This window comes from Prinia subflava, chromosome 1 (genome assembly GCF_021018805.1).
Source record: "Prinia subflava isolate CZ2003 ecotype Zambia chromosome 1, Cam_Psub_1.2, whole genome shotgun sequence".
NCBI lineage: Eukaryota > Metazoa > Chordata > Aves > Passeriformes > Cisticolidae > Prinia > Prinia subflava.
This window is the reverse complement of record NC_086247.1, coordinates 137,416,281-137,431,018: the sequence shown is the minus strand read 5'-3', so window position 1 is coordinate 137,431,018 and position 14,738 is coordinate 137,416,281. Positions and strand designations below refer to the sequence as shown.

The 14,738-nt window shown below is 38.8% G+C and overlaps 1 protein-coding gene across 2 annotated transcripts in view; it reads right to left on the bottom strand.

Annotated features, from left to right (window-relative positions):
* Nucleotides 1-282: 282 nt before the first annotated feature.
* Nucleotides 283-14,738, bottom strand: part of MYO3A (myosin IIIA) — a 114,751-nt gene continuing 100,295 nt past the window's right edge. For both annotated transcript variants that reach the window (XM_063414027.1, XM_063414037.1), the window contains 4 exons: nt 8,013-8,122; nt 5,439-5,479; nt 3,558-3,698; nt 283-1,712 (listed from right to left, as the gene is read on the bottom strand). In XM_063414027.1, coding sequence (XP_063270097.1) covers nt 1,598-1,712; nt 3,558-3,698; nt 5,439-5,479; nt 8,013-8,122 — 407 coding nt within the window. In that variant the 3' untranslated portion in view covers nt 283-1,597. The remainder of the gene's footprint in view (nt 1,713-3,557; nt 3,699-5,438; nt 5,480-8,012; nt 8,123-14,738) is intronic.

The window sequence follows — 14,738 nt, the reverse complement described above, 5'->3', positions numbered from 1 at the left end:
GAGTGTCCCGCCATGAGACCTCACAGAAATGTCTCAATGCTTTAAAACACTGCCGTGGTGGGAAAGCAGAAGAAAACCAGTCCAGGCATCTCTTTGTGTGAAATTACAGCCTGTTCCAGTTGCTGCATCACACTGGCTTGCATGTAGACAATAACTCCATCTTCCCACGGCCAGAGGCTGCTCAGAGCCCTTCCCTGCCTTGCTCACTCATGTCCCAGCCCAGAGTGTTTTATCGGTTCTGGGTGTAATTCAGACACAACCAACTGTATCACTGCTTTGTACATTTTTATTTACTGTTTTAATAATACATGACAAAGCAACTTTAAAACCGATTTCACAATTTTAACAATTTAGAGCAAATTTTACATTGCAGTACATTTTAATCTGGGGCACAGCCTTGTAACTAGTTACAGATCAGGAAATGATGGTTATCTGTCTCTGGGGAGAAGGCCAAATGCGCGTGGGGAATGGACAAAACCCAGCCCCTGTGGCTGACTGCTGCCGCCCATTGTCACATTTAGGAGAGCTGAGGAACGGAGTAGGATCAGGCCTTTATGCTGGCATCATGAAATTTGCCTTCTCTTGCTTTGCAGCTGGGAACAGGCAATTATGAATCCTGAAAGGAAGCGCTGCAATTATCTGTGTGGTTTCTGTGAAATAAGGTCTTTTGAATAAGGAATCAGGGGGAAATTTGAACACTGTGGCTATTGCTTTTATTTTCATTTAATTTCTAGTGGAACTGATTAAGAATGATCATTACATTTCAGCAGCAATCAACCAGAGAGTGTATTTCTATTCCTTTCTTGGTACCCCAGAGATTAAGATTCCTAAAAATCTAATGCAAATGAGAACAAAGCAAACATGATTTAAAAGTTCATCACTTAGTCACAAAGCTCAGAGGCAGAGGAGAGGGCTGGATATACTTCCCATAAATGGACATCTCCAACATAAAGATTATACACACAATATTGACCTTTAAAACTGGCTACTAGCTTTACAGTAAAGTCAATAATGAAATAAGCTGCCATAGTATGCTATCCAATTAATCATATACGTTAATTTTCATGAGAGGGACACTTGCCACAAACAGGTCATCCCAAAATTTAGGCAATGTAAACTAAAATAAGCAGAAATTCCCCCATGGTGCTCTTGTAAATATATTTTTGCTGTGAAAGAATTTATTAGAAACAATAACTAAGCTTTTCTGAAGGTGCATATGGAAATTTGAAAGCTTAACTAGGGAACTATAAAGTAAATTATTATTTTGATTGGATGAGACTGATGAAATGGAAAAAAAAAGAAATATGCACTGAGGAAAGTAAACTAGATTTAAGCTGTTTAATAATTTTAGGATCTAGCAATGGTACATGAAAGAAAGCTGATTTTTATATTAGGGAAGAAAATGGTATGTGACTGACAGTGTCCCTTTGCAATGGTGTTGGGCTGTAAACCACAGTAATTCATATTCAGATGAACACACACACAAACTTGAAACACTGAAGATTAAAAAAAAAAAAGAAAGGAAACACATGGTATAAAATGATAAAAAAAAATTATGCTAATAAAAGCCAAATGGCAGCAGGAGCAGCAGCAGCAGCTAGAACTGCTGGATAAGGCGCCGGCGCTGTGAGGTCTTCCGCAGCAGTCGTCTGTAGTCATAGGGATTATCTTCAGCTTTGCTCTCTTCCAGGGGTCTTTCTGCAACCCTCGACCTAGGGATTAAGCACAGAAGTGTTTTAGAAATTAAAGTCAAAACATTTACCTTGGCAAACACTCCTAATCGACTGCTTAACCTCCACCCTTGTGCGGGAAAAACAAAAGGAGAGAGGAAAAAAATCAGCTGACTTTGCTAGGCCTCTTCCTGTGCTGCACAAAACAGGCACCTTGGAACAAACACATTATATGCTAGAAGCAGATGAACACAGAAGAACAACATGTTCTTCTATGAAGGGACATTATAAAGGGACATAAAAACGTTGAGAGCATGGGGATGCTTTGCAGTAGCATTTGCCCGATGGTTACTGCAACAGATTTTCAGTTGGCATAAATTTGTTTGCTCTGTATTTAACCTGCCTCTCACTGTAAGCGTCCATCTCATTTCATTTTATTTTCAGATGGCAAGATGCATTTTGGATGCCATGTCTGACAGGCTGAATAGTGATGTGGCATGAGCTGTTACACTGGAGCAAGATTAAAAATAAAAGACAGTTATTTAAAAAGTAAATGACTGAATTAATTACAAAAATTTGTAGTGTTCTACACTTAAGGTGCCCCCACCACTGGTCCTATACCAATGTCAAAGGTAAACTGCTAAATAAAAAGTACTCAATGTTTCACTTCTGTTGATTGAAATGGCTGTATAGTATTTATACCCTGGTGACCTTGTTCAAGAGACACTGAAGCGCAGAAATGTTTATTAATTGCATTCATCTGCCCTCTGAGGTAACTGTAAATTTAGAAGTTACACATATTTCATTTCACTATGGCTATTTAGGCTGCAATCAGAGCAGCAAACAGTAAAGGGTAAGAAATTCCTTTTAGTAAGCTCAGCAGCAAAACTTTCACTCACCTAAACCAGACCTCGGGGTGACAGATTTGGTGTCATAGCATTTGGTGCATTTCACCTTAGAAATGCAACATTTTCTAATGGTTGTGAACTATATGGTAATTCCCTGTTATTATTACTTTTAATTACATGTCTTTACTTTTTTAGATCCTACGTGAAAAAAGGCCAGAAATGAAATATGGAAGGTGCACAAAACATTCTACATTCTAGATGTTCTACGAACATTTTCGCTATTACTACAGATACATTTTCAAATTCAGCAGTCATCCGAGGCTTAGCATTTCCCTTAAGACTTTGACCTAGATAGTTTTCCAAGCTTTTCTTATATTTGGGAACATGCAGGAAGATACAATTATATTAAGACACGTAGATGTGTGTTTGCATGTGCAGTGTGTGTGAGAATATGAGTTTCCTTAGCCTGGCAGTGGTCACCCTCCATGAAATCCATGTGGGAAGAGAGGAGGTTGAGCAAACCCTCCCTTTGGGGTTTTTCTCCTGGCTGTCCACCTTGGCAAGGTGCATGCAGGCTACAGACACCTGTGCTGCTACAGGACAGCAGGAGAAGGAGGCAGTCAAGCTGGAGTCTTACCTGCAGAAAACATGCACACAGTCTGGGGCGTGTCCACCCTATTTAAAACCTAGCTAATCAGAAATACAGTTTTTAGGTTCTGCTTCAGTTTAATTTTATTTTAGATCAGAGATGCAGAATTTCTGCCCACCTGGTCTTCGGGAAACCAAAAACTGGCACTTAGGCTGGACATCAATCACACTGGCATTTATCCCTCTTGCATGGGGAATATTTCAGATATTCCCATTTTGAGATGGGAAATTTTAGCTATATGTTTTGCAAGATAATTTGGTAAAATTTCATATCTAAAACAATAGATTTATGTGTAATTTGAAAGTGCATTTATTTTCTTTTTATTAATATTTTGAATATGTCACCAAAGACAATATTTATTTTTTCCTATTACTACTTTGTACGAATTACCGCTCAGTAGCTCGTAAAATGGAAGTCCTGCGCTCAATTGGGTATCTCCTCCTTCTTGTGGTAGTACTGCTGTCCTTGGGGGTGGAGTCTGGAGATGAAATTTCTTGGTAGTAGATATCTATATCTAGCACTTTGCTCAGACTGTAAGTAAATACGAACACTAAGTTAACATTTTAACTTTTCAATATTATTTTCAACATACAAACCCAAGGCAACCAAACACCATTATTAGTTCTGTTTATGTGTCGAGGATCTAAGGCGAAATATATATTGGCACAAAAAAATCAGTCTCTGAAGTATGACTGCTGTACAATGAAGATATTGAGAATTTTGAAATGCTAAATACTTTTATATATTTATAAAGCAGACACAGATTACTGAAGTTGTTTGGGTTTGCCATTAGGCTCAGCAGAGAGGCATTTTTATGGTATAATTCATCTGGTCTATTTTAGATATCTCTTTGAGCAAGAGATGAATCATTTTGCTAAAGATGACTATTTTTTTTTTCTCTGAGTACAAGAAGAGAGTCTAAAGCAGCTAGTTCAGATATGGGTGTCAATAATGCAAGTATCTCTGATTTTGTTAGGTGAATGCTATCCAGGGTATTATACATACAGAAAAAAAAAATCAATCCCAAGATCCATTTTAGTTGGCTAAAGGAAGAAATAATATCTTAAAAAAGAAACTGAATAGAGAAGTTCAGAATTCAATCCTCACGTTGTTTGAAACCAGAAGTAATTAATTTATTTAACTTATTATGTTCTGTTAATACAGAGTCAGCACATGAAAGAAGATGCAGTCAGGGAACTGGTTAACTAGATTTAAAATGAGTGGAACCTAACTGAGGCCAGTGAGAGAAAACACCAGATTTTGGTGTAAACACTAGATTTTGGTGTGTTAGCTATTTTTTCCTCCTAGACGGGAGTCAACAGGTGTGAAATTTTTCTAGGATCCAAAGGACATGAGAAAAAAAGCTGAAAGAGTCCAAACATGGGGGACGTGGACATAAGGTCAATCCTCTAAGCTGTGGCATAATCAAGTGCAATTTAAATTGTGGCTGAACGAAGTTCAAAGCACATTTTATATAGATGTAATGTCATACAACATCCTCTAAGATACACATTTTAGCCACGGAGTTTGTATTCTGCAACCTCAGCTGAGGATAGTGCAGAGAGCTCGTTCATCTGGCAGCTATGAGCAGGCTGCCATCGCACACGGTGCCACAGCAGCGCCACTGAGGGGGCAGCAGAAAAGCCTCCTATAGAAACACAAATAAAATGAGGCTATGATGTATGTCAGGAGCTGTGAACCAGGTCTGCAGCACACACAAGGATCTAACATAGGGAAGGACAGAATATACCTATTGCTTCCTTCTTTTCTGCAGAGATCCATAGGAATACGTTAGCTACACTGGGAGGAAAACACTTCTGGTTCAAATTTCAACAGCTACTCTTCTTTAGCTGTTATTCATAGATATTGTTTTAATTTTTCATTACCTATTTCCAGACACTCATATATTTTTAGGAGAAAATTTTGACAGTCTTTGTATTTTTGTTGACAAAAAAACCCTGGTTGCCCATTTGCTTGGACTAGAATTTTAAGCACCTTCAATTATTTTCTGTGCCAGAACTATCTTTGATGTGGACCTTATTATAATGCCTGTGTTCCCATGGTAAAGGACCATGTTTTAGGAAAACTGAATGGCTGAAATCTATAATGGATTTTAGTCAATGAAAATTGCATTTTAACTTTGTATACATGTCCCCATGTGAATCACCAAATTACTGTTCTTTTTTCAATTCTTTATTCTCCCAGTTAAGTACAGCTAAAAACTATTCTAGAGTACTGGAATGACAATAGTGAGATAATGAAAAAAATTACCTTTCTTTTCTTGGTTTCCGTTTTTCATCTTGTATTGATTTCTAAGAAAATAAAAAGTAATTAAAAATCCTAAAAGGAAAGCTTATGCAAACGTACAATTCATTAGTGTTAGGTAGAAGAGTATTGCATATTTTTCGGTAAAAGAAATTATAGAACATGAGCAAATGTCCCAGAAAAACCTCTTTTAAGAACCTTTGAGAATGAGAATGAGATTAGCACTGTTGCTCCCAAATTTGTTGCCATACTGTGAAAAAAAAGCCAAAGTAATGATGATCAGAACAGAAAAAGGAGATCTAAAACCTTCAAATAGCTATAGCTGTTTCAATGAAGTTGATAACACTATCTCACTGAGGCAAATTTACTGTGATGCCATGAGAACTTCCATGAACAGAAGCAATGCAGTGGGAAGAAGCATAATCCTATTCTCATTAATGCCTATGTAGTCTTCACACAGGTTTAGCAGAATAAAATGGACAAAGGCTCCATTTAAAAACAGTATAATAGGTGACAAAAGAACCTTTAGGATACAAGATTTCTAAAAATGCAAAGGAGAGAAGATTCACAGGCAATGTGAATAATTTCTTATCTCTAACAGAGTTCTATCCCTACAGCCAAAACAATGCTATGTTGCAGCACCTAATGCATCATACTTCAAAGGCATACTTTTTAGTGCAGATTGTGTTCTTAATTGTGTTTCTTGCAAATGAGTGAAAGCGTATGAGAACTAGGCACTGTAAAGTCACTGAGAATCAGAAATCCTGATGGACTTCTGTATGCAGACAAATGAACATGACATACAATTCCAAAATGATAGGCTGATTTAAAGAAATATGCCCCAAAATAAAATTCTCCTGCCTTATATGAACAATGAGCTATTGTCAGGCTTCATTTATACCTGTATACCCCTTCAGGTCATCTGATATGCAAGGAGATGTGTGAGGATGTAAGATGTCTAAATAATGTCTGTAGCATGATGTGAGAGAAATATCCGATTTTGCTGAAGATAGAGACTTTTTTTTAAAAAATGCACTCATATTGTGTTTCTTCACTTTCATATGATTTGGGCTTGATAATAATCTGTGAATGCCTGAAGGTCACAGAGATTTTTAATAAGGTGGAAAATCCATAATAGCTCAGAAAGTGGACTGCCCTCTAAAGCTGACTACCATCTAAAGTTAGAGCTTAATGACTTACCCAAGGTCTAAGAATTTGACAACTAGTAGGTCTCCTTTCTAACCTTCAGTGTACAGATATTTACATTGAACCTTTCCCTGACCACTGAACTTCATGTCAGGAAGGCAGGCTTCTCTTTTTCACACTTTCTTGAAAATACAACTCATTGAAGGTAATATTGATTAATACACTGAAAAGCTGCTGCTAAAAAATTGATTAAAAATCTCCTGGCACTGCTGCAGTTTTTGTTTGCACTGATGCCATGGCTGTTTTCTGGTACAGAGCTGGCCATGTAACAAATTAGCTCTCAGGAAATACTATGTTCCTGACCCTGTAGTCTTAGTTTCCTAAACAGGCATTTACTTCAGAATTTCCCTTCTCAGAAATTTCTGAATACAGATCCTATGTCATGCCTTTCATTTCAGTTCTTTATCTCCCCAATCTTGCTTTCACAAAACAAATGTTATTCTTACATGCACATTTATTTTTAAGAACGCAATTTCTTTTCAGATTGCCACCGTTCCAAAGAAGTGTTATTTCAAACCCTCAGAATAAAACAGGGCTGTATTTGTCTGTTTTTGGTATGCCAGGCACAGCCGTCCCCACAGGCCCTGGTGACACCTTCTGTTGAAAGGAGAAGCAATTGCTACGGTTAGTTTATTAGCTGGGCTCTCACCGGCTGTTCAAATAGGTCACTAAGATACAGGCACCTCCAGCAAATCAGTTTGATTGCTTTTTTTGTCGGAAGTGCTTTCTGAGCTGCTTTTACATTTTCATTCTTTCTGCTTGCTTTCTTGCCTTTTTTCCTATATTTAAGGGCACTGAAGTCAAGAGGGGAAAGCAGCACTCGGTATCTGAACTTGGACCAAAGGCTATATATAGTGACACTCAAATCCATTAGTCTCCTGAGCTGTTGGTATTTGCCAATGCCTTCATAATCACAATCTGACACATTTGTAAAGGAAGTCACAGTATGCATACTAATACAACTTATTTTAGTATTTGCTCTCTCTGCAAGATCAAGCACTAATTTAGATACTCAAAATAGCTCCAAACAAACCTGTGCCTCTCCTGGTTCTCTCCTGTGACTTACAAAGAAATTACGGAGACGGGGCACTTGATTTGGGTATTGAAAATGCAAATGCTACTTATGCACATAACAAAAGTACATATGTTAATGTACAGAAGTAAATACTGGTCTGACATAGCTCCCCAGTCTGGGTAGCTCTGTACTTTATTTCAAGTTTCGTTTGAAATGTGAAGTTTGTTTCCTGCTTCCTTTCAGCAGGACAAAGGTTTTATGCTGCATTAGAAAAGAGTAATGGGAATTGGGCACATAGAAAGATAGTTTAGGTGGGAATTATCTGACAGCTTTAGCCCAGAAAAGCTTCTTAAACTCACATGTATTAGAGTGTAGTAGGTGGAGTCTTCTGGATTATTTAATGTCTTGGGCTTCCGTGGCCTTCTGGGGGGTCTCTGCATTGGACGAGAGTCTTCTACTTTGGCCACAACTGTAAAAAAGCAAAATACAGCAATGCTTATTTCTTCACAGAACTGGAGGCTTTTGGAAAAAGAAAAGGAGAGAATTTCACCAGAGGGAGAAAAAAAATCCACATAGCCACTTTTACTGCTTGCAGTAACTCAAGTAAGCAACTGGCTTGGACATTTTCATCAGCAGAGAATGGGCTTATCCACTTGAGTCCTGACTGCCCACAGGGACAAATGCCACATAATGAATGCCAGGCTGGAACAGCCCAAAGGTCTGCCTGGCACAGGCCTCTCCTGCTGAAAAGGGCTGGTGCTCCACATTCAGAACAGGGCTCTCAAGGGTAATGGCTACTGCCTCCTAACAGGGTTCTGTGTGGCAGGGGTGATGTTTTATTCAGACTCAAGTCAATCTTTAAGGTGCTGAATGAGGGAACTAGCATTAGGCCTCTGCTTCAGAGGTTGTCCTCTACATTATCACAGTGAAGATTTTCCTCCAGGTGTCCTGCTGAGGCTTTTCATTTCAAGCCAAATCATGTGCCACTGGGCAACACAGCATGACCATGTCCATCACATCCAATGTAGTCTATGTTAGTGTGCTCAGATTCTGGTCTCTATTTCTACAAAAACTTTCTGCAAATGTGAAAAATGCCTTCTCTCTAATAGAAATGAAATCAAGATTTTAACACAAAATGTAACTACTGTCCCCTGGCAGTCTCCCAAATCAGAGTTAGACTCTGACTTGCAGATTATATTGGCTGGCACAAAGAGAACTAGAAAAATATCTTGGGAATTTAAAAATCTATATGCAATTCAATGCTAAGATACAGGGCTGCTTGGGTTCATACGTTATCTGTCACAGAGACAGCAGAGTGCAGGGTTCCTGATGCCTAGGAAGACCACAGAACTGGCCCTGGAGGGACAAGAAACTACAAATGTACAGCTTGGTGAGCCTGGTCTCCTTCCCTTCAGCTACAGAAAAAGTTAATGGTGACATCAGTTCCTTCATGATGAAGGAGAAGGGGTTGCACAGCAGCAGAACACCAATGGCAGAGATGGGTCATAGAGACACAGATGGGGTGGTGAATGAAGTCACAGCACAGTGAACTGAGTGGCTAAGGTATCTTGCATTATCCAGTGAGGTTTGATCTTGCCCTTGTCCCATCATAGATATACTAAGGACAGTCCATGAGAAAAACCATCTCCTTATTCATAAATGAATATAGTAGTGTGAGGTTGGAATGGGGTTCTAGATCCCAGAGAATTACTAAAATGTGTTTTGCTGATATAATCCACTTCCACATGGAGTGACCTTATACCATTTTGTTCCCCTATGACCATCAGAAACCCTTTTATATGATAAAAATAAAAACTCTCCCATGTACAGAGCAGACATCTTTTTTAATTAGGCAGGTAGCACAATATTTTAAAATGAGAAACGATCAGTAATACATCAGTGTTGACTCCTGCAAAATTAGCTGTTTAAGTTTTTTGTTACGTGTGATAAATAAAGGCTTGTAAAGGTCATGGGTATACAGAGGAATCAGAATGAATAATGTTAATTTAAATTGTAGTTGGATAATGATTACATTTACCGTTTTAGTTTCTTATCTGAAATGCAGACTGCTTCTTCTGTAATGAATGAACAAGTATCTTTTTAACATTTTGCACCTAAGAGAACAATGGTTCTCTAAGCCAGGTTACAGATAATTCATGTTAAACAATGAATTTTAGATGCAATAAATTCATTTCAGTAACTTGTATTAAATATAAGTGACATTCCTTGATTTCAATAGGTACAGCAGGCTTGACTCATCTCTTAATGTGGGCTGTTGCTACCGTGCTGCATTTCAACTGGGCCACCTGGAATTATCTGACTTTCCATTTGTTTGAGAGAAGAGGCATACCTTCCCTATTTTATTTTTAAACACAACAGGAGTCCAAAGTGGAAACACTACCTTAAAAAATCCCTTTAAATTCAGTGCTGTTGAATAGAAACACCTAATGCCCTGTCTGTAGGACATTTTCAAAAATTTTGTCACAGATCATGACTGCATGAAAATCTGGAAAAAAAAATGAAGACAGTTTGGGGGGGTCTGGGAAAATCCCAGTGAAAAGGCTCTCATTATGCCTAAAGATCTTTTACTGTCCCCTAAAAATTCATCACTGTATATGCTGTTACATTATTTAATTCATCAGTGTCAAACAAATAAAGCATCATTGTATTCCAGATTACAGTTATTCCAACTGAAATTACTTGTATACCTCTTGTGTGTGTGCTCTGCAAAGATGACTGCTTTATATATGCAAAAAATATCATTTTGACAATGATAAAGATTTCAGTAAAAAAAAAAAAAGCTTTTTGTCTCAGCTTTTGTGTTGTACATATGTGTAAGCTGTGCAAAAGAACTGAGGGGAAAGTAATACCATGTTGGGGAGGCAGCCTTCTAAGCTTGGACCTTCATCACTCCTTTTTAAAACTGAATATAGGGCTGAAATTCCATTTCTGAGTTTTGCCTCCAAATTACACGCTAAGGTTTTGCTTTCTGTGTTTCACCAGAAAGTGAAGCTGTTATTTCCTTTTGCACTTAGATTTGCATGTTCACTGCTACCAAAATTCAGCAGATGGGGTAGATAGTTGTATTGGATAATACAAAGCAAAATTTGTTTTTTATTAATTTCTGATAAATACAGAAATAATTTAGTTAGTAAAATTAAAGGGCGGGGGGGGGAGGAAATTAAATACACAAGTCTGGTGTGTTTGATAAATTTGATAAATGGTGAGTTTGATGTATTTCTTTACCAGATAAGAGACTTATACCTCTCTGCAGCAGGCAATGAAGCAGAAAGGAGAAGTGAAATAATTCACTTATTAACAGGGTAATAATGTTGCTTCTGTATTCCATTACAAAGAAAAGGTTTTTATTGAAGTCCAGTCTCTCCATAGTAAAGTCTCTTGTAGCTTATTTTTATTTAAGACTTCAAGTATCTCTAGCAAGATCTGGCCATGTGCTTTCTATGTAAAAAGAAAACTGATGTTTCCCCTCTAAGAGTCATTTAAATTGATATTTTACAACACTGGTACAAATCCCATTCACACAATAGCTGTTAAAGCACTTTGGAAGTGCCAGGTTGGCACTACCATCCCTATCCCACTCAAAGGGTAAATAAGATGCACAAAGACACATGGAGACTTGCTTCAGGTTACATCCCTGTTAGTCATTAGCAGAGCTGAGGACTGGAGGGCTGTGCAGACTCCCACCTCTGCTGCCAGCCCACACCTTGCTGTTGGATCTGCCTGAGGAGGTGCTCCCAGTGCTGGGACACACCTTAGGAGCAAAGTGTAGGAGAAACTGGAAAGTTTGATGCAACGCAGACATTCCCTAAGGGGTTTACCAGGAGGAAGACAGATTGAATAACAGGTTGAAATGAGGGGATTTTCCTCCTCAGACTTCCCAAGTGTATTCACTCAGTCCTTGGTTAGTTAAAAAAAAAAAAAAGAACAGAGGTTAAACCAGTGATGATAATAAATGTTGAAGTTCTTCTCCATGAGAATAAATGAAATGCAGAGTTAAGGATGAGTTAAGGATGAGTGTGGCTGCCAGATACCATTCAAGAAGGTTTAGTAAATCTAAGAAAAATTCTTTATTCATATCAGTATCTCAGCTGGCTCATTTAGCACTACCACAAAGGTTCCTACCTAAGTTGCATACACACTCAATTCTACAACAAATGAACACTTACATACTCAGCCCTCACTGAAAGAGCCAAATACATTGAAATGTGTATTCAATATGTATGTGCATCCTGAACACCACCACAAACTCCAGGATCTGAGGAGAGCTGTGTGTGCTTGAAACATCCAAGGATGAGCAAGAAATGTTTGAATAAAGATGAGTCAGTATCAACAGCCCTTTAGGTTGAACTGTTTGTACATTCTGGCACACAATGATAAGCTTGGAAGACAGCAATCTCGAGGAATCAACATCCTTGGAGGCTAATGTAAATTAACTATGACTTACAACAGATTTTATACTGAAGACTGGAGAAAGAGTGTGGTTACAGCTGTGATAAATATCTACGGGACCAAAGGTCAATATTTATTAAGCCACCTGGAGAAACAGACAAAGCCATCTTCAGGTCATTTAAGTGAAATGTTACATGCTTGATTTAGAGCTATTCCACATCTTATGGAGACAGAAGTATAAAGCCAGGCTCAGAATTAAACAGGAAGGAAAACAAGAGGAAAAGCAGTAATTGTATAGGTTTTTTAGAGGGAGTTGAAAGGAATCAGTCAAAATGGATATACAGCAACTGGAATTCCAGGACTTGGTAATGAGAAGCTAACAGGTATTACTGCTTACAACATTTATGTGCATACCTTTCTACTGTTCTATTGTACACAACATGAGAATTTTGTAATTTGTAATTTGGACCAAGAAAAGCACTTCTCTTCAACATTCTGGTTAGTAAATTCTAGGTATTTTTAATTCATGGGATGTTTAACACAGCCAGATTTGGAAATAATGGCTGATGGCTGCAAATTCTTAGCAATCTGGAAAAAAATAGAGGGATTACTCTGGCACAGACCTAGAAGTAGAAACTGCAAGAGACTGAGAACTTTCAGATTGTGTACAGCAGAGGTTGACAGTGTTTGATCTCCCATGCTTAAGTTGCACTGCCCCGCTGAGGGAAGTAGTTTCAGTCTCTGGCTGACACTAATAGAGAACCACAGAATAATAAACATTGGAAAAGACCTCTAAGATCATCAAGTCCAGCCTTGACCCCCTTGCCAGGTAGACCATGGCATGAAGTGCCATGTCCAGCTTTTTCTTGAACACCTTCAAGGGTGGTGACTCCACCACTTCCCTGGGAAATCCATTTGAATGCTTAACAATCCTTTCAGTGAAGAAATTCCTCCCCATGTCTAGCTTGAACCTCCCCTGGTGCAGCTTGAGGCCATGTCCTCTTGTCCTATCACTGGTTTCCTGGAGAAGAGGTCAAACCCACACCTGGCTGCACCCTCCTTTCAGGCAGTTGTAGAGAGTGACAAAATCACCCCTGAGCCTCCTTTTCTCCAGGCCAAACACCCCCAGCTCCCTCAGCTGCTCCTCATCAGATTTGTACTCCAGACCCTTTGCCAGCTCCACTGCCCTTCTCTGGACTTGCTCCAGCACCTCTCATTTCTCTGAGTCTGGTGATCTGGGATTACTGCTTTTTAAGAGAGAATATTTAAGAAAAATGGACGTATTCCACTTCCACAACCTTCCAGATCTTGTGCTCTTCCATGGATCTGAGCAACTCCCAACAGATCTTCTATATCCTGGCTGTGGGGTGCCCAAAGGAGCTCTCCTGCAGCCAAGAACCACCAGCCAGCAGTGCCTGCCTACCCTGCTTTTCTCCAGTCCCACACCTCAGTGCTCCCTGGCTGACTGCTCACTTGCAGAGATGGAACTCTGGCTGGTGAATACTGCTCTGCTCACCCTGTTCTACACAAGCTCCTTCTTCCTTGCAAAGCTTGCCCATTAAATTCCTGTAAATAGTGCTTTGACAGCCTACAGCAGGAGGAATCCTGGATGAAAACCCTGATTGCCTCATTTAGTTGAAAATGTCCTCAGCTGCATCGGGGTTCCTCATACCACGTAAATTTCATTCTAAATATAGAAAATTCTCTTCCTGAGATTGTGTACTTGAACTGTCATTTAATAAGTAGAGGGATGAGCACTATGATTCATCTGGAAAAAAAAGAAAAAAATTCCTCCCATAATGATCAAATTCCCCTCACTGCAGGCTTTGATCTCAAATAACTTGACAGTAGCCATTTGTGCATCCATTCTGACACCACAGCAACCCAAGGCTCACCAGCAGTCCAAGGGTGCAGTTCTGGGGTGCAGCTATTACATCTGGCTGAAAGCATGTAAGAAGCAAATGTAATCTACTCAGAGATTCTAGCCACAGGGAATTTTGTTTATTCCAGGAACCTTGTGCAGCTTGCTTTATGCATTTAATAAATATGAAGAAACTCGTTTAAGAACAACTTAATCTTGTGGATTTAAGATTAAATTAACCTTTTGCTTAGATGTTCTTTGAACTGCAAGCTTTGCATTTTATTAAAAACAAACAAACAAATCATCAAAAAATGTGAACTTTTGTCACAGTATGTCATCAGCTGACCCTCAGTTCCTCCCCTTCTGTGGGTAGCAAATGTAATATAATATTTTATCAGAGTAAGTGCTAAGTTGTGTTACTGCACAATGGCCACCTACCCAGAGACAAAGGCAGCCAAGCTCTCCTATCTAGCTATAAAATACACTTCATGTGCCATAGCTGTAAAACAACGTATAAAACTTGTGAAACTGATGAAAAAATGTAAATAAATGTAAATGACTGATGTAATTACATATAGGTAAATACCACATGATTTAAAGAACATCTAAAGCTCAACAATCCCTGCCTTCATAAGAGTAGGACAGGAAAAGCAGCCATAGAGGGGAAGCTGCAGTAAAAGCATATCCTTCTGTAAATAAGTGTGTATAAATCCTACTGTAACACATAATGTAGGCAGGTAGACAGGAAGGTTCCTCCCTGTTAATAAGGCAGTGCATCACCTTGTCTACCTGCTTCACTTTAGCATGACCACCT